Here is a 21,177-nt window from a genome sequence, read left to right on the forward strand (position 1 = left end):
ACCCCACTCAACTAACCTATATCCAAAAAGGAAGTGAGAGGGTCATACTGCACAAAACAAGAGTCTCTCTCTCTCTCTCTCCCTCTCTCTCTCTCTCTCTCTCTCTCTCTCTCTCTCACACACACACACACACACACACACTTTTTACATTTTATCTTTTACCAGAGAAAGAGTCCAATAATCTTTCTAATTAGAAATAATTAATTCAGGTAAGGTTTTATCAGCCTTGTTTTATATTTCTAGTCCAACATTTTGTCAACATGGTTCTTGTTTTCTAATTAGTGGGATATGCACCTTTATCTCCCATTAGGCTGTAAAGTGAAGGGACTCACTATTCCTACTCCAAGAACTGGCCCTTGATATATTCTGAAAAAATGTTGGGGAAGAAAAACTAGACAGTGAACAAGTCCTTATCTGAAAAGAACAGTCATCCAGAGAGACTTAATCATAGTCCCAACACAGTCACGTCTCTTGACAATGAGCACACGGCATGGCAGAGTCTGATGTCACATGAGCTTGTGGGTGCCTCAACACCTCCAACCACCCATCCTCTAGTCACCCACATTCTGTACCCTATAATCAGTTCAGCAAGGCCACCAGGTTAGAATGTACTACTGTTTTCCTTGAAGTGAACCCAACTCAACTCTTTGTCTATTCCCATACTCCTCTTGCTTGTTGGGTTTTAGCCAAACCAAATTGACCCTCCTCCCATGCTACAATTTACCAAATTCATGTCTACACTTAAATCAAGGGGTCTCAAACTGAGAGTGGACACATATGTTCTGTGCATCCAGGAAATTTAAAAAAATAATAATTTGCATTACTCCAAGTGAGACAAGTATTCTCTCTAAGCATCACAATTTCCTGTTTTCTTCCATTGAATGTTTCACACGCTTAAGCCTTTAACCTAACTAACTTGAATGGTTCTCTTTACCTAGAATAATTTCTTTCTCTGTTCTTTCACATGGCCAATATATTTCCTGAGCTTTCAAATAGAAATGATCATCAGAATTCCTGCTGAAGTTTACCTATACTCTCCTCTGGTACTTATTTTCTATCTTGATAAAATTTGTTTGTATGTGTCTCCTGTCCCATAATAAACTGGGAGGTTTGGGGGATAAGAATGTGCTCTTTGTTTATTTGTTAATTCCCCAGATTTTCTCAAGTATAGCAAGCATCAAATGTTAACTAGATGGCAGAACCACTGTGCTGCTTAATGCCTGAGAGTTACCCTTCATAAAGAGCATGATGTGAATATTGTCACTGAACTTATACAGTGCAACAATCGTTACTGATGACTAAACTCTGGTCTGGTGTTCAATGTCTTTTCTATTTATCCCTCAGGAGGTATGAATAGTTAGATCATTTATAATCTAGCTCATTAATTGCATATCTGTCTCCCCCACCAATTCTATATTATAGGTAGTGATACACTCAGCTCTTTTTTTTCAGCTCTTTTATTAAACCTGTACCCATAGCAGAATATCTTGAACTTAGTAAATAATCAGTAATTTCTTGTTGAATTGACAAGAATACAAACTTGAAATTTTCGTCATTTCGCCAGGGAAAAGATTCTTATGAACGATCTTCACAATTAAAAAACAAACCAGGTGTGCGATCTTGTTTAACAACATCTTACTGATAAAGACATGTAGCCAACCAGTTAATAAATATGTTTAATTACTTCTTCTAAAGTGTTACAGTCTGCCTTTTAATTTTTGAAATGACATAACCCAGCAGAGCTTTCTACATGTTTTAAGATGAATCACAGCTAGAAATATCTATTTTAAAGTAGAGACTGACCTAGAAGATTTTTCTCTGTCATTATGGCTGTGTCCCCTTGGGGAAGTCACTCTCCACTCAGAGCCTAAGTTTCCCCACCTATTAAAATATGTATGTTAAAACAATGGATTGCACCAGTGTTTCTCAAATAGCAGAATCAACTGGAGGGCTTATTGAAAGATTGTTGCCCTCTCTCTCCTAGTTTCTGATTTAGCACATCTGGAGTGGAACCCAAGAATTTTCATTTCTTAACAAGTTCTTAAGTAATGTTGATGCTGCTGGCCTGAGACCACACTGAGAACCACTGAATTAACATGTCTGGGAATCCCTGCAGCTCCGACCTCATTATCACACTAAAATTTAAACCCAGGTATACCCAAAGTGTGTGCTCTTAACTAGTAGACTGGAAAAGGTAATATTTTACTATTTTAAGATTACTGAATGACAGCCAAATAACTGAAAAAATAATAATATTTAATAATTAAAATGAAAATGTTTTCTTTTAAAAGAAATATGCTTCAAAATTTTACTTTAACTTGAAAAAAACTCAACTCTATCTAGTTTCAAATGGGAAAGGATGGGCTAGACAGATTCTTACAGCATGCTAGCATATCTTCAAATACTACTTTCTTTTTATGGAAATACAAAAATACAAATCTAAGCAAATTTCATTTTTTTCCTTCATCAGGAATTGCTCTACTTAAGATGAATAATTTCTGGTTTCCAGATTATCACGTTCTAAACAGTAACAGCAACAACCATCACCATTGAAAACTGACCACATGCAATGTATTGTGCTGAATGCTGTACATGTCTTCTCTCAATTCTCTAGACAGTTTTTCTATGGTATGTCACCAACAGCATCATCTTCATTTTGCAGGTAGGGAAATCGAGGCTCAGAAACATACCAGAATCAGAAACATACCAAGATCATCCAAATAGTAAATGACAGACCTGGCTTCAAATGCAGGCAGGCATCTACCTCCAGAGGTTGAGCTCTTCATGTATCTCTAATAGAAGATAGAGGCAGGTTTAGAAACACCAGAAAACTGAGTCAGCCCTGACTCTCTCCCACAAACTTTATTGGAAATGTTGGAGGAGCCAGCAGTAATCAACTTGGTTCTTAGTTTTCCTATATATTAAAGGAAGGCTGGACTAGGACTAGATCATGTCTATAGTTCCTCAGTCTAATATTCTAGATTGTTTCATGTTTTATAGATTAAAACTATATTAAATAAACTGGTGACCAAAGGAAGGACAGGTGACTAATAGTATGAGTATTATTTCAAACAAATCAGATTCTCTTTAAGTCAGCATGCTAGGATTTCAACCTGATTGGTTTTTAAGAGGATGCAAGGTTAGAATCAGCTCCAGTGTTTCTGCTGAAATCCCTTTTTGTTTATCTGCCCTCTTCAACTTTGTCATTCTGAATGCATACACACTGAGCACAGTGTCTTAAGTAACATTGCTGAGGTTACACCAAAGACAGGTGTTAGGGGAACTATTTCCCCCCGGCTATCATTTCCAACTCTCCCTCCTCAAAAACCAAGGGAGGGGATAGCAGGAAAAGGGTTTCTTTTCAGATTAAACACAGTGACTGCAAACACCTTCCCCTAGGCAATAAATTCTCTGCCAGTGCGTGCTGCAGTTTACCCAAACACCAAAGCAAAAAGCAAACAGCCCCTTTTGTAAGGGAGGAGTTGTCACCTGTCAAGTGATGTTTGTGAATTTCCAGAGGAGAGAGAAAAAGAAAACCCTTTCCCTTATTTTATTAAGCAGACTGTTTGTTCAAGGTTTGAAATGCATACTTGGGTTTAAGGTAAAGTCCCTGGCTTGGCACTCTTGAACAAAGTGTTGCCTTCCGATTGGTTACACTGTACAAAGAAGAGAACAGAAAAACAGTCTGCTCTTCTGGTAACACCTGAATTTAATCTAAATGGAGTGGATTCTGAGCCACCTCATAAGCAACATAAGTAACTGCAAACCCATCTTCCAAAAATTAGAGTGCTTTTGCTCTACAGAATATATGTTCTTGTTTGTTCCATTTGTATCCGTAGAACTAATACATAAGATCTTATATGGCACAAATTATGGTTGATGATTGTTTTATGGTACTAGCCAAGGGATAAGAATGCTAGGGATACTAAAAGCAAGGGTTAAGAAGTGTTGGATGGCAAAGGAGAAAATAAGCCCAGTCTCGTGTTCTGCGCTAACCCTAAGGTAAAGCTTGGAAATATACTTTGCATATCCCTCTTTTATCATCCCTTTCCTCACGTGTTTTGTATTCTGATTAGGTCTACACACCCCACTCATAGATGCTCTATTCTCTAAGATGTCTTACTCATCTCCAGGCAAAACTACCATCCCTTTTGCACTTAAAAATATATCAAGAGGGATTATTTCATCTTCATTTGCAAACGACTGGAAACTCCTTTAGTCACGTAGACATATTTGCATTATTTAGAGAAGAGATTGTATAACCAAAATTGATGTCCACTTTATAGACACTTTTGCACAGTTGGTGTGAGTGTAAATTGGAAAAAAATAAAAACTCATGAAAAGAAATTTGATAATATGTATCCATAATACTGGTGTTCATACATTTTACTTAATAATTATACTTCTAAGCAGCTAGCACAATAGGGTTTTATATGTACATATTCTTCTTTAGGTTTGACATAAATACACTATTATGTATAAAATAGATAGCTAGTGGGAACCTGCTGTACAACACAGGGAGCTCAGCTCAGTACTCTGTGATGACCTAGATGGGTGGGATTGGGCGGGGCATCCAAGAGGCAGAGAATGTATGTGGCTGGTTCCCTTTGTTGTGCAGCAGAGGCTAACACAACACTGTAGAGCAATTATACACCAAAAAAAAAAAAACTATGAGTAGAAAAAGAGATAAATAAATCATTACATACCTATGTAGTGATATATAATACAGTGATTAATGTTGTTTTGAAGATTAGTAAATAAGAGAAAAATGTTCACCATAGAATGCAAAGAAAAAGAAACAGGTTACAAAATGTATATACGACATGATCCAAATATGTCTTATAAAATCTATTTCTTCTAGGAAAACAACTGGAAAAAACCTAAAATTTTCATAATTATTATCATTAGGTAGGAATTCTATACACTTTTGATACTTACTTCTATAATTCTTTTTAATAAGTGTGCATTGCTTTAATAATCAGAGCAATCTTTTAATTTGTATTTTATTATAAAATGTAATGTGTATTCACCTATTTCACAAGAGTTGTTATGAAAATCAGCATAGACAAGTAATAACAAAGATAATAATTTTTAATTGACTGTATATTTATACACCAGGAACTCTGAATGAAAACAAATCAGGTAATGAAAACAAATCACAGTTCTCAAGGTTGATGATAGGTAGTATGTCCATCTATACAAAAGAGGAAGGAGAGACTCATAGAGATTATCAAGTTCACACAGCTAAAGTTGGTAAAAACAAAATTCCAACTCTAGTATGTCTGACTATAAATCTCATGCTGTAATTCTAAAGTAAGCAATAAGTTGTAAAGCCCTATATTAAATAGCAGGTAGTCAGTCATCAAAGTGAAAAAAAAAAAGTTGTTGATCAAATCTGCCTGCACTAAACTCTAGTGGTTTTCTGGAAGACCAGAAAAGGGGGAGGTGGAGATGGGAAGAAGCAAGAAACTTGGAAAGGAGCAAGGGAATGTATAGAAGTAACAAAAGGAGGTCAGTAGTGGTGGTGAGGGTGGCTCTGGAAGCTTAAAGGAGATCAAAGTAGGAAGTGAATAGAAGGAAAATGGAGAGCTTGATGTGAGCTCTTGATATTAGTGTCAGACTTACAGTTGGGTAACATCGTGCATTTCTGGTGCCTAAGAGACCAAGACACATAGAAAATTATTGCTACTTGTATGACATAGCCTTTCCACTTTTTGAGCCAAGAGAAGACATGCAGGAAGGAAGATTTAGAATGTTTGTGTGACTCAGGTAGCAATGCTGTTACCCAGTCCCTTGCAACTTGACTGGAGTGACTTACTTAAAAACACTTTTTTCACAGAGTATGAGCCATATATATACATAATTCTATAATGTTAGAAAATATCTATAGATGTTCAAATTGAGTTATATGTGAGTCAATGTGTGTGTGCGCACATGTGTGTACATGTGTGTGTGCATGCATATGTGTGTGCGTGCACGTGTGTGCATGTATGTGTGTGTAGAGACAGGGAGAGAGGAAAGAATGAGGGAGGCATGAAGGGAATGTTTATCACCTTTTGATCAATAAAAATTCACCAAATTAAAGCTTTGACGTGGTTTATGGTCTTGCTTAGAAAATACAAGCATCTCTTTTTCTTTGAAAAAAATTCATTCTGATGAACAAAAGAATACGTGGAATTCCCTATTTTTTTCTGATAATATCCAGTCAGAACTGTAACTTTGTTACAAAGGAAGAACAATATCAGTGATAAATATCATGTTCAATAAAACAGACTATTCTCTTGAGTTCTTTAAAATGCTTTTGATGCTTGAAAGTAAAAAATGTTACCACTGTCTGAGGTAGCATTCAATGTACATAGATGTAATATATATGACAACTACAACATCATGGGAAGCGTTATAATATCAATATTGTGGTAAGTTTTCTGCATTCCATTTGAAGTGGTAAAATATTAATTCTCAATAGACTGTGAAAATTATGAATATTTCAGTTTCTAGAGCAATCACTAAAAACTATTTAAAGAGATATAGCCAGAATCAAAATAGAACAATTAAAATCAAATGCTAAAAATAGGTCAAATCATCTAAATGGCAGCAAAAAAAGGGAAACAGAAGAACAAAGGACAAAATAAGTTAAACAATAAATGTTTGGTCAAAAAAAATCCATATCAATAATTACATTAAATGTAAATGATGTAAATAAACCAATTGAAAGATATTGTCAGAATGGATAAAAAATGATACAACTATTTACTGTTTAGAAGAAACTCCATTCAAATATAATGATAAATACAGGTTAAAAGTAAAAGGATAGAGAAAAAAATTTACCATGCAAACATTAATCAAAAGAGAGTTAAAAATGGCTATATTAATATAAATAAATACAAAGTAGACTTCAGAGCAAAGCACACTACCAAGAATAAAGACAAATATTATACAATAATAGAAAGAAGATGTAACAAACTTAAATATGATGCACCTAAAAACAAAACTTTCAAAAACATGAAGCAATAACTGACAGATTTGAAAGGAGAGACAAATCCATAAGTAGAGTTGAAGACTTCAACACTCTTCTCTCAATAGAGAGAAGTAACTGAGTACTAGTAATCAATAGAATTAGTAGACAGAAAATAAGCAAGAATATAGAAGAACTGCATAACATCATAAACCAACTGGATATAATCGACATTTATAGAACATTGCACCCAGCGAAAACAGAATACACAGTCTTCTCAAGTGCCCATGGGACATTCACCAAAATAAACGATATTTTGACTCATGAAATAAAGCATAACAAATTAAAAAATTTGAAATTATGTTTTCTAATAATAATGAAATTAAAGAGAAGTCAGTAATGGAGAGATAAAAAATATCTAAGCACTTGGATACTAAGCAACATGCTTGTAAATACACATAGGTCAAAGAAAAAATCTTAAGGGAAATTAGAAAATAATTTAAAGTGAACAAAAGTGAAAATGCAACATATCAAAATTTATGGGATGCAACTAAAGCAGTGTTTAATGGAAATTTTATAAATGTAAATACTAACATTAGAAGAGAAGAAAGATCTCAACTCAATAATATAAACACTATTGAAACAACTTAAAAAAGAAGAGCAAAATAAACCCAAAGATGCAGAAGAAAGGAAATAAATAAGACCAGAAATAATGAAGATAAAAACAGAAAGACAATACAAAATAACTGTAAAATTCAAAAGCTGAACTGGTTCTTTGAAAGATCGATGCAACTGATAAATCTCTAGCAAGACCGACAGAGAAACAGAGGACACAAGTTACAAATATTAGGAATGAAACAGGAGGATATTACAGATCCCACAGACATTAAAAGGGTAATAAGAGACTACACCAAACAATTTGACATACATAAATTCAAAAACTTTGATATATTTAACCAGTTCCCCAAAAACCCACTATTTATGAAAACTTACCCAAGATTGAATAGATCATCTCAATAGTCCTGTAACTATTAAAGATACTAAACTTATAATTAAAGAACTCCCCAGAAAGAAATATTCAGGCCCAGATGGTTTCACTAGCCAAGTCTACCAAACATTTAACAAGAAATAATATCAATTCTACATATTTTTTATCAGAATATAAACGATGCCTCACATAAAGCACAAATACAGAAATCACACCGAGGTTCATGAACAATAGCATTGCCGAGATGAAAAAGAATACACATCATAATTACTAATACCATCTCTCAATGGTGGGCTTAAACTTCATTTGCTTTAAACTGTAGTTTCTTCTCTATCACAGTCCAGAAACATTTTTGGCCATGCTGCACAGCATGTGGGATATTAGTTCTCTGACCAGGGATCGAACTCAAGACCCCAATAGTGGAAGTGCGGAGTCTTAACCATTGGACCACCAGAGAATTCCCCAAAAACTTTAGAGTCTATAGAATTCTATCTGGTCATATCATTTTGGATATTATACACAATGCTGCAATGAAGTCTTCATTTCTGTATAAGTTTGTGTGTGTGTGTTCGTATGTATACTTATTTATATATTTTTGTTTTGTGGAAAAAATTTCTAAGAACGACACTTATAGACCAAAGTGTAAGTACACTTAACATTAAATAAATGAGAATGGGCAAACTGCCCGCCAAATATACCAATTTATACTCCTACCAGAAGTAAAAATGTTGACTGTTTCCCAACACTCTCACCAGTACTGGATATTATCAATAATTTAAATCTTTGCTGATCAAATAGATGATAAATAATCTTATTGTTTCAATTCACAATTTTTTATTATTAGAGAAATTGAACATTCTATATATGTTAAACATCTGTGAATTACTTATACTCTTTGCCAAAGGGGGAAATTCATCTTTATTTTATTATTTTATTTTATTTTTTTTGGCTGGGCTGAACAGCTTGCAGGATCTTAGTTCCCTGATGAGGGATTAAATCCACACCCCCTGCGGTGGAAACATGGAGTCCTAACCATTGGGATTTCCAGGGAATTCCCAGTTTTTAAGTGTTTAGTTTATTTGGGCAATTAAACCTTTATCATGTTTTATAATTTTTAAAATTTATATTCTGTCTTTCTTTTCTGTATAAATTTCCCCTTACCCAGAATTTTCAGTCTTATCTTTTAAAACTTGTGAGCTTCACGTTATAGTTTTTTAAATAAATTACTTTCATAATGGTTACCTAAACTTGAACTACTCTTTGTTTTCCTCTTTTTGATCAATTTGACTCATATTTCAAAGCCTAAATGAAAAGCACCTTCTCTGTAACATATTGCCAGTTTTACTCAGGCACAATAAACCACTTCTTCTTTATGTGCCTTGAAAAAATACATATTGGGCCTCCCTGGTGGCGCAGTGGTTGAGAGTCCGCCTGCCGATGCAGGGGATACGGGTTCGTGCCCCGGTCCGGGAGGATCCCGCATGCCGTGGAGCGGCTGGGCCCGTGAGCCATGGCCGCTGAGCCTGCGCATCCGGAGCCTGTGCTCCGCAGCGGGAGAGACCACAACAGTGAGAGGCCCGCGTACCGCAAAAAAAAAAAAAACAAAAAACAAAAAAAAACATACATTTGGGTACTTTTCAAAAGTAATTTTATACACACTTGACTTTATGCTATATTATGGTCTTCTCAAAGCTAGAGACCATGATTTGTTCATCTGTATCACAAAGAACATAGCATACAGGAAAGTAAATTCTAAAGAAATGCCTGTGTCTAGATCTCATCTATACAGTCTACTTGAAATCTTATATAATCTTGGGTCATAGAAGATACAGGGTATTATGCTAGATGCTATGACCTAAGTCTTTCCAAATACAAAAACACTGTTTTTTGGTATGTACAGGTGAAGACCCTTCATTTATAACTGGATGCTACAATAATAATTTACAAAAATGGATGGTTTTAGATAATTACCACTAAAATCCCTAGGGAAAAACCCAATTCAACTAAATAGGGCTTCCTTCAATGTACAAAGAATAAAGAAATACAAAAGTAAGTGTTATATAGTTTCCATCCATCATTCTAGGAAAACATTTAAGTGTTAATATCATCATCCGCCTCTTAAGGACATGACAGGCATGCTTAGATAGCTTATAAATAAGGCAAAGCTGAGATATAAAGTAATACATTAAACAACAGAATCAAGAAACAGTAAGGATCTTGGAAACATAGCCTAAATTATAACATTTTTTGAGAAATCTTGTTCACCTTCATTTGTTAATCCAATTTGTTTATTCTTCAGTGGCACTAAACTCATCCTAATGATGGAGGCACACACATTCTTTACAATTCATATTCCCTTTGTTCATAATCAGACTCCACTTCATGACTAGTTCTTAAGGTGAAGATTGTTTCAAAAATCAATAAAAATGGGATGACATTCTCAATTTTAAGATTTTTGTCCTTAATAATCTGACAAGTCATTTCAAGTCCACAGATTCATATTTCTTGCATAGTGAAAGAATGCTTGGCAGGGATCCCAATTTTTTTTATTATATGCAAGAGGAAGGTAATTTATGTGCAGAGATTTGGAACTATTTAGCTATTAACCTATACACAGAAAAGTGAAAATATGCTACCAAGTAATGGAAGAAAAGAGCCTCATACCAGTTGCAGCATCTCTCAGTTTAGAAGGACTAGGAATCTCAGAGGTTCCTAGTTCTTATTTTCCAAACCAGAACACCAGTTATTACACCCTGAGCTAGTCCACTATTTTGCCACTCCTGTTGCTGAGGACTATATTGTTATCTAGTCTCACCCATGTGGCCTCCTCACATGGACATCTATGAGGATGTTGGAATGGTCCTAAGACAAGGGAAAACCCAGGATTCATATAGAACTATACTTTAACAGCAATGTCTCAGTTCTATGGCAATGAAAACAGACCAACCACAGACAGGCAAGTTTACTTTTTAAGTTCAGTCTCACTCCACTTGTACACTCCTTTCAATGCAGTTGTTCCCAAGTGATGTATTTTGTTTCCCCCACTGGCAAAACCCCATTTCATTTTGTTTTCCAGCTTTTCCTGAATCACTTCAATCCCTGCTCCTTTCAAATATTTCTATCCTGCTCTTATTTCCTGATTTCTTGTTACCCTCAATCTGACATACAATTTCAAGTTCCAAGTTTCTAGTAAGTGATAGTAGAACTCTGTTCCATCATTCCTAGTTAGCAGTGTTGTCCTGTGCCTCTCCAGAGGAGAGAAAGGTGCGGCGACTCTCTAAGGTATGACTATCTCATGACGGAGGTGTGGAGGTTTACCCACACAGATAAACCTCAATTTCATAGAAAAAAGGTATTCAAGAAGAAATAGAGGTCAAGTTCCTCTCAAATACAATACCTTAAAGAAAGATTGAGAAAAGATTGTGCCCAGTAAGGTGGACAAAATACTGACACTGCTGCTGACTACAACATGTCATCCTAGAAAAGTTTTTTAACCCCCTTTTTTATTTATTAATTTGTAAAACAAGGATAATAATTGCTACCTCACAAAGTTCCAGGAAAGATTAAGTAAAATATCAGACGTGTTAATCATCATCCGATATTGAAGCCTAAGAAAGCCATAGCTTCGAAAATTTGTAATTCAGACATCCAAGAGGAAAATTTAGATCAATTTCAAGTTGAATACTCTCAGTTTCAATCAGACCACTGCTCTTATGAGCATAAGTAAAAATCAATTCCAAAAGAATCAACATCAAGTGTATATATTCATGGCTGATGCTCAGGAAAGATATTTGAATACCTATGAGTAATCATCTTAAATATTTCTTAAATAATAATAACCTAAAAAACCACAAGGCAGTGCATTCTTAACTAAGCAAGATACTTATCACAAAAGCAATTATATCTATGAATTTTCTTGGCTTTCTCTCCTTCATTCTTACCCTCTTCTAAGATCATTGTATAACTTAGCTGACACTTTCTCAGATACTCCACTAGGTTTTCTCCAAAGATTCCTTTAGCTATTTTGTAAAAGCACCAAAAGGAACTTTAAATGACTGAAGTTTTAGAACTCAAATGGCAAATCAAGGTACTCTCAAGCAGAACTGGGGAAACAATGGAGGTAAAGAAAAAGCATAACACTTTTTATACTGACCCACTATAATCAAAAGGGAAGGAATACATGAGGAGGACAGGACAGGAAGTTTTGCTGCTGTGAATGTTGAAGCAGAGAATGGTCCCCTGATTGGTGATATTCTAGAGCTGTGCTACCCAATACACTACTAACTAGCCACATGAAACAATTTAAATTTAAATTAACTAAAGTTATAGTTAAGTCCCTCATTTGCACGAGCCACATTTCAGATGTCCAAAGGAGCCATGTGGCTAGTGGCTACTGTGTTGAACAATAGGAATATAGGACATTTCCACTGTTGAAAAAAAAAATTCTTTTGAATAGGACTGTTTTAAAGAGAACATTTTGACTTTTTAGATAACTCCCAAGTCTCATTTCTTATGACTTCAAATTCCTGGATTTCCTTTGTGGTCAAGTGGTTAAGACTTTGTGCTCCCAATACAGGGGGTCCGGGTTCAGTCCCTGGTCAGGGAACTAAGATCCCACATACCACAACTAAGCCCGTACGCTGCAACTACTGAGCCCGCATGTTCTAGAACCCGTGCGCCACAACTAGAAAAGCCTGTGGGCCACAACGAAGAGCCCGCAAGCTGCAACGAAGACCCAGTGCAGCCAAAATAAATAAATAAATAAATAAATTAATTAATTTTAAAAAATTCCTGAGGTCCTACTATGGGCCAAACATGGTAACAAATACTGGGCATGACAAAATATGGTTCCTGTCCCCTTTAGAGATAAAGAAACAACTATAACATTGTGTCATAGGTAATATGATTAAAAATATACCTAGGTTTCTTCAGAGGAATAGTCTCTAATTTAGACTGGTAGAGAACAGTGATATGGAATCTTTTTCTAGAGAAGGTAAGGCAAGCTTGGTGTTGAGGGATGGATAGGGATTGGCTAGACAGGAGGAAAAACATGAGATGTTCTCAAGGAGAAAATGTCTAATAAACAAAGAAGAAACAACATGGAACATTAAGAAACCACATGTTTCAGTATGTGAAAAGTTAATAATAAGAAGAGCCGTAAATAAAAAAGCTTGAGTCTGCATTTTAAACTAAATAACTTGGTTTGCTTTTATGAGAAACAGGAAATCCCTGCCTGGAGAGAATATAAAAAGATGGGTAGCACAAGCCTAGGCAAACTTGTTAGCTTAAGAGGTGATATTATTAAATGAATTGGAGATATCTTAATTTCTAAGTCACTGTCAAATCAGAATTTATATATTTATAAATATTTATTTTTAATTATCACACATTCCAAGGCGTAGCATTACCTGACCCTTGGATTTATCTGTCAGTTTTCTTCTACTAGCTCAATGATAACTGAGACTAGTATCCATATTAAGATGGAAGGGGCCAATGAAGAAATGTATTTTTCACTTATCAATTTGGTGACAAAATATCAGTGTATTTGAAAAGTTACAATTTCTATTTTTGGTTGTTTCCTCTCCTCTTCTCCCATTTCCCCTTCTCCCAGTATTAAAAAGTACAATCTATATTAAAGAGTATATAGTGAGAATTCCAGGAAAATCTTACATCAGACCAGAGAGGCAAGGCACACCAAAACATCTTTCATCTGTACCATCTTTCAAATAAAGTAATTTGGTGACCACCCCCTCACCCCCAAAAAAGAAAGTCATGGCACTTTATAAAGTGTTCTCTTTAATCACATCAGCAGACACTCTATAACAACCCACCCTCTTTCTAGCTCTTTTCGTTTCCATTTTTCTACAAATTTTTGTTTTTTTATAGAAAATGCAGTAGGGCTTGTGTGGTGAATGAATGATTAAAAAAGAGAAAAGAACCACCAGTTAGCATGATGGACTGAACAAATACAAGAAATTTCATCTAAAAGCCTCAGAAAAATGTTTTACTATCCTTAACCCGTACACTCCTTAGCTGCCTAGGAGGTGTGTGCATGTAAGATTTTGCCACTTTATAGAGGAAAAACTGAGGTCTAAGGTCATGAGGGACTCAGTGGTAAAGCCAAAAAAAAAAAAAAGAGCGTATTTTATATATTAGTTAGCTTCTTTCTTCTTACTCCATTACTTGAATCTGTGTGTTTGCATAGAATTTACCTCATCCTCCATCACTAAAGAAGCATAATTCTATGAGAGAGGCAGTTTGAAATAGTGGAAAGTACTTTGTATACAATTCAGATCTTGGCTTTGGTTTTGACTGTCTCCACCCGCTGTAAAACATTGGGCTGGCACCATCTGCTCTAAGTTGGGATAGACATGAGGAGCAATTTAGATAAAGAATGCAAGGAGGGCTTCCCTGGTGGCACAGTGGTTGAGAATCTGCCTGCCGATGCAGGGGACACGGGTTCGAGCCCTGGTCTGGGAAGATCCCACATGCCGCGGAGCAACTGGGCCCGTGAGCCACAACTACTGAGCCTGCGCATCTGGAGCCTGTGCTTCGCAACAAGAGAAGGCCACGACAGTGAGAGGCCCGTGCCCCGCGATGAAGAGTGGCCCCCACTTGCCACAACTGGAGAAAGCCCTCGCACAGAAACAAAGACACAACACAGCCAAAAATAAATAAATAAACAAACCAATGAACCGACATTAAAAAAAAAAGAAGAATGCAAGGAATTATCTCCAATCTCCTTCCCCATACCAGTGGAAATGTACGCATCATGAAAAGTTGAGGCAGACCCAGATCCCACAGATCCTAATTACTTTTCTGCTAACCACATTGACTAGCTTTCCAATGGCCTTGCCCATTCAGAGCCACCTGTCTTTTCATGTGCCATGAAAGAGACAGGTATAACAGAGATGTGGATAGCATGGCCCACAGATTTAAAAGGGAAGCCCATGCCACTCACCCACATGGGGTCACTGAGGTCTGAGTCCTGCATGCGAATACAGTCCATGCTAATCTCGATCTTGTTTGTTGCACCATTTTCTGATGGTTCATCCACAAAGTTCAAGTCAATGGGCTGAACTGAACAGATGGGCCTACCATAAAGGAAAACAAAAGTGTGTTAAGTGTGGAAAGGGACTAAAACACACTCATTCAGTCGGTAACAATGAGCTCTATTTGTTTTAAAGTTGGCAAGGCTTGTTGATTGGAGACAAAAACCCTAGGATTGAATCCTGGCTCAACCAATTTCCAGATGTGAAATCTCTGGCATTCCAAATCTAAGCCCTATTTGTAAAATGGGAGTCATGATCCTTGCCCTCATCAAAGAACTGCTAGGTGGAACACAGAATAGAAGGAAAGTATCAGGGATATACCCTAACCTTTTGGGTCCCCAATGCTTGGATATTGTTTCATCTTTCCCTTAATTTGCTCACATATCCAAACCTGATCTTAAGAAGGAGATCTCTTCCTAGCAAGGCATACAGACCAACAAAATTTAGTGTTTTACTTTCTCAGAGGGTATTTGAAACCTAACAGTAAATGAGAGTCTTTAAGCCAAAGGAACAAATTTGAGTATCAGAGAGTCATTGGGGAGGTTATTTCGGGTTAGGTAGGAGAGGCTTCTGATCCTCCAAAATTATACCACCTTAGAACAATAATGATCTTTTGGGGCTGGAAATTGAATAAATCTCCTCTGAATTTTTAACACAGAGGTACTATTGCAGAGAATATTTTTTCCCAACAACATTAACTGATTTTTATTGATTCTAGAAACATGCCCTAGTAAGCAATACTTTGACCATCCACAGTTACCTGTCTATAATAGTTCAACAGTTTTTTGCTTATCTGATACTTACTGTTCCAGAAAATCCCAGATGTGCTGGAAAACCTCTGGACTGAGGAATTCACTTGTCTGTGTGCTCTGGGACATAGTGGATCGGTAATAACTTTCTTTCCAAGAGAAATGGGCTGGGGTTTCTACAAACCTTAAAAGGACAAAAATGAAACTAGGATTATAGTTTCTGTACTTAAGATACTGGATATTAAAATTAAAGCATAGTCAATCAAAAAAACCAAGTGAATCTTCAAAATCATGCAGGGATACACAGCAAATTTTACAAGTTACACAACCAGTGTTTCTTTAGGCAGTGACAAGGATCCCATTTTGCCATAAAATCAGGAAATCAAGTCTTCTATCAAAGCTCTTCATTCTTAAATAATAATGTTGCTACACTCTGCACCTCCACTATCCATCTACGTTCTGCCAATTTCAAAAAGAAAATAAACATTCCCTCATTAAGTCTGACAGCGAGTCTGACCTATTATTAAATCTGTTTCACAAATGTCTCAACTGATTATCTGCCCATTCAGCCTCCAGCAGGTAAAAAGTAAAATCAGAAAATGAAAATGAGTTCAGAAAACTTAAATTTCACCCTCAGATACAGAAGAAATATAATGTATATAAACTTAGTTTATAAACTGTAAAAGGGTTGTGTAGCTAATGGTGTTGTTATCACTATTAACAATATTAATGTTAAAGTGTGAATAATAACAAAAAAACAAGGTAAAAAAAAAATTTCACCGTCAGCATAATCGCCCCCCTCATAACTACCATCTTAGCATCAGGCCCAGGGACAATAAACTCAAACCTCTAGATCCAGATTTTTTTTTAATCACCTGTTACATATCTTAATGTGTGTGTGGGTGGTTTTTAACCGGAGTATAGAATTCCACATCAGACCAAGGGATAAGCGAACATCTGAATAGATTGCAAATGAAAGGTATTTCTGTTTTTTTCATTTTGTTGTAGGGTCCTCAAGTTTGCCTTTACTTAAAATAAAAAATTAACCTTGCTCCCTATACATGTGAAGGAAAACATCAACTTTCTCAGGAGATGCCTTCTCCAAATCTGCATTTTATCTGCATATCTCATCTTAGTATGTGATTCATTGTGATTATCAGTAGACTAATTTTACTCCAGGATGAAATTAGCTAAGCTCTTAATCATTACTGTCAGTATTATAGAGAGTTAAATAAATAGTGTAATAAGATAGTCAATCACCTTAAATTTGCAAATGAATGATCTGGCTAGTTACACAATAGAAGATAATAACATTGGATTTATTGTTGATGATTTTTAAGCTATATGTAGATGCACATTCATTTACTAAAGTCAGATATATAGAGAACATTTATTATTTGCCAGGAAGATAATGGGCACTGTAGATAAAAAGTGAATAAGACTATGTCACCCTCTAGAAGGTCCTGGTAGAGAAGGTAAAGCAGGAAAACAAATCTCTAATAAATGTATTAAAAGTGTGCATAATATTATAAAAGCACAATGATGAAATATATCATCTCATCTGATGGATCAAGGAAAGAGCCTTAAATAATGAGAAGAAATCAGTGAGGTCAGATAAGGAGTAATGGTGCAGAATGATCAGTCTATGGCACTGTTAGCACAGTGTAAAAATTTGGGGCAGAGAATGTCAGGAGATAAAGCTGGAGAGGGAAGTAGAAACTTATGTGATATGCTTTTTAAAAAGCTTAAATATTTCAATACTCCTAGTGAGTATTGAATAATTTTTACAAGATATTTTAAATGATCTTTCTATTTTGAAATAATTGTAGATTCATATGCAGTTGTAATAAAAAATATAGAGATTGCCCATGTCCCAGTTATCCAGTTTTCCCTGATGGGAAGTAACATCTTGCAAAACTATCATATAATATCAGAACCAGAATATTAATATAGATATAATCTACTGATTTTTTTCAGAAATTCCCAGTTTTACTGTACTTTACTATGTGTGTGTCTATGTGTGTGTGTATTTATTTGTATATATTTTTTTATCACATACATAAGTTAGTGTATCCATCCTTACAGTATTAAAGGATTTGAAGCATTAGATTGAAACAGAATATGTCTTACATTGATAAATCCAGAAATTGTATAGAGGAAGGATTTATAGCTTATTGGTTTATGGGCAATGTTATTTAGGAGGTTGTTGCACAAGTCCAGGTAAGACAATAAGATGATAGAAGTGGGGATGGAAAAGATGGAGAAAATTTTAATTATTAGTGAAAAGGTTGTCAGATATTGTTTATGTTATTGACAGAAGAAGAAGGAAGATTAGAGTCAAGGAGGACTTCAAGTTTCCAGCTTTCCTGGACTGAGTGGTTGATGATTCCACTAACTAAATCAGTAAACACAGTTGGAAGATCCAGCTTGGAAAGAAAGAAGAGATGATGAGATCCATCTTAGCATGTTAAGTTTGAAGGACCAATGAGATATACAAAAAGTGAAGCAGACAGTTGAATAAACTTTAAACTTTGGGGAGAGAAATGGGCTAGAAGTTTAGAAACAGAAATCTTCATCATAGGGTGAAAATAAATCCATGAGAGTGAATACAATGACCTTTGCAGAGCAGGTGCAATGAGGAATGAGAAAGTTAGCCTTGTGGAGTTGGAAACAAGAGTGGGGGCTATCAGAGTTTATGATGTCCCTGATGGGCACATCTAGAAAATCTGTCTATAATTAGAAGAGCATCTAAAAATCCAATATCTTTAAATTGAAAGGGTAAATTAATTTTCTTTGTTTCTTTTTTGGAGTTGGAACCCAGACTTGGTTTATACACTCCCAACTAGTGAGTAGAAAGGAAATAAAATTTAATCGGTCTAATACTGCCTGACAGTTAAGAAGATTTCTCCCATAGATGGCACTTTTGAATATTTTGATTTACATTAAAATTTTTCTTCAAATAAAATAGGAGAAGGAAGTGGGTAGAATAAAAGTAAAACAATTCCTAACCAGTGACAAAAATGGAGGTGAACAAATATATGAAGTATTCAAACTCCAAAAAGTAAACAAACTGTCATATGGATTATCATGTACACGGACCCATAAGTATGTGCCTAATATCCAAAGACCTTAACACTATGACTGGTAGCCTGACAGCCAGGTGAGCACTAGAAGGTGAACTCAGCAACATGAAGTAGATTCTCAGTAATAGTGATGTTCAGTATGTGACATTCAATACAAAAAAGGAGAATATTTTCTTAAAGTTGGCAGAAACATAGGTGTAGTCTCTAAGAGATTGACAATTAACATAACCTAGATCTTAAGTAACAGGCAGTATGGGGCTGATTCAAAAAGAAAGAAGGATCTTAGATGGAAGTTAGACACTGTCACTTTCCTCTAAAAAAAAAGAGAGAAAAATACTGTTGGCTCCATAGTCACTTAGTATTTCTACTTCTTTCACTATTTCTACATGGAAGTTCTGGTTTCTTTTTGTGCTTACTCTGCTATTCCTTTATTTCATATTTTCCCTCTAGTTTCTCTTTGACTTCTAAACGAGCTTCCCTGTATCTCTGATGTCACCACGAACCAGCTCCAACACCTTGGAAATGCCCCTCAGCTCTGTGAGCTTCAGTTTCCTTGAATGTGACATAAGGATCATCATCTCTGCTCCACTGCCTTTCAAATGCCTACCCAATCCTCAGTGCTCTCCTGCCCACAACGTATTTCCTGGTTGCTTATTTGAAATATAATCTTTTTCTTTAAATTTTCTTGGCCTCTTGTTGGATCTCGTCAATGCTAGCTTTTTGCTTGTGTAATAATTACTATAGAGGATTTTAAGTAATTCAGGGCTAAGCCTATATCTCCCATCTTTGCATTCTTGCAGTTTGATAGTTCCTTGAGGTTAGAGTGGAAGGAACATGGGTTTTGGAGAGAGACAGACTTGGATTCAAATCTCAGGTTACCACTGGCATTCTATGAGGCCATTCCCAAGTTATTTAACGTTTTTGTACCTTACTTTTTTCAACTATGCTTCCTTCACAGGGTGGTTGAAAGCCTTACTTGAAAGGTTTACGTATAGAAAATGTATTATACATTTTCATATTTACACAATCAATACATTGGTTCTATTAGGTCAAATACTATATAATTTGTATCCAGGCAATACTTACTGAATTGAGCTAATTAAATAGTGTATTTGAAAAGTCTGCTAAAGTTGCAAAATGTCACACAGAAGTAATTACATTAAACCAGAATTATCCCTCATTTCAATCCAGTTCAAACCTTTCATCCTGTATCTGTGTCCTTGGACCAAAACAATGCCCCCATCACCTCTCAGTTTCTCCTAGATCACCTTTGTCTTAGGCTTGCTACATTAAACTGGGCAACTTCCTCCCCCAGGGCCTCAGGCATAAAGAGGGCTTTATAACAAAAGATGGAGGTGGGCTGTGAGATAGATTGGTGGTTATCAAATTGTGTTTCATGAAACCCTAGGTGCCTCAGTGTATTCACCGGATGTAAAGAAATGGCCATACTGGTAGATCTCCTCTCTCCTTAACACCATGAAGTTTGTCTTCTGCCTGTCTTAGGTGTATTAAGTCTCTGAGCAAGATTTCATTTGAAGAAAGGGTTCTATTAGAAAAAAAAATCAGTGGTCTAGGCTTGAGGATCTTCAAGGTCTCTTCTTTGCAAACCCATTATTGATTTCCATTTCTGAATAAATATGTAAAACATTTTTGAGAGAAAAGAAGGAAAGTGATCCATTGGTGTCATAGGGCAGGAAGAATGAGGTTAAGTCCTACCTATCTTCCAACATTTTGCCTTTGGGTGAATCTCAGTATCAATTCACTCATAGACCAATCACTCTGTTCAAATGGTTTTATTAAACCAGCCGCATAGCACAGGGAGATCAGCTAGGTGCTTTGTGACCACCTAGAGGGATGGGATAGGGAGGGTGGGAGGGAGATGCAAGAAGGAGGAGATATGGGGATATAGGTATATGTATAGCTGATTCACTTTGTTATACAGCAGAAACTAACACACCATTGTAAAGCAATTATACTCCAATAAAGATGTTAAAAAAAAAAGTCACCCCCAAAGACAGCAAGCCTTAAGTCTTTTTTTTTTTTTCTTTTCAGCTTGTTTTTCCTGGAAAAGAAAGAGGAAGGAAGGATGGAAGGAAGGAAGGAAGGAAGGAAGGAAAGAAGAAAGAAAGAAAGAAAGAAAGAAAGAAAGAAAGAAAGAAAGAAAGAAAGAAAGAAAGAAAAAGAAAGAAAGAAAGAAAGAAAGAAAGAAAGAAAGAAAGAAAGAAAGAAAGAGAAAGAAAGAAAGAAAGGTCCTACTGTGTAGAAATGACCTGAAAACACCAAGGGGTATCTGATAACAGCCTGTATTCCCTCTCACTTTTCCTGTTCTTACCTAAAAGTCATCACTGGA

The 21,177-nt window shown here is 35.8% G+C and overlaps 1 protein-coding gene across 4 annotated transcripts in view; it reads right to left on the reverse strand.

Annotated features, from left to right (window-relative positions):
- Positions 1-21,177, reverse strand: part of TP63 (tumor protein p63) — a gene marked incomplete at both ends in the record, with an annotated part of 209,989 nt that overhangs the window by 121,432 nt on the left and 67,380 nt on the right. For all 4 annotated transcript variants that reach the window (XM_082624675.1, XM_082624674.1, XM_082624680.1 and 1 more), the window contains 2 exons: positions 14,905-15,037; positions 15,800-15,928. In XM_082624675.1, the coding sequence (XP_082480801.1) occupies positions 14,905-15,037; positions 15,800-15,928 (262 nt within the window). The remainder of the gene's footprint in view (positions 1-14,904; positions 15,038-15,799; positions 15,929-21,177) is intronic.

This window comes from Mesoplodon mirus (assembly GCF_964341445.2).
Source record: "Mesoplodon mirus genome assembly, chromosome: 6".
NCBI lineage: Eukaryota > Metazoa > Chordata > Mammalia > Artiodactyla > Ziphiidae > Mesoplodon > Mesoplodon mirus.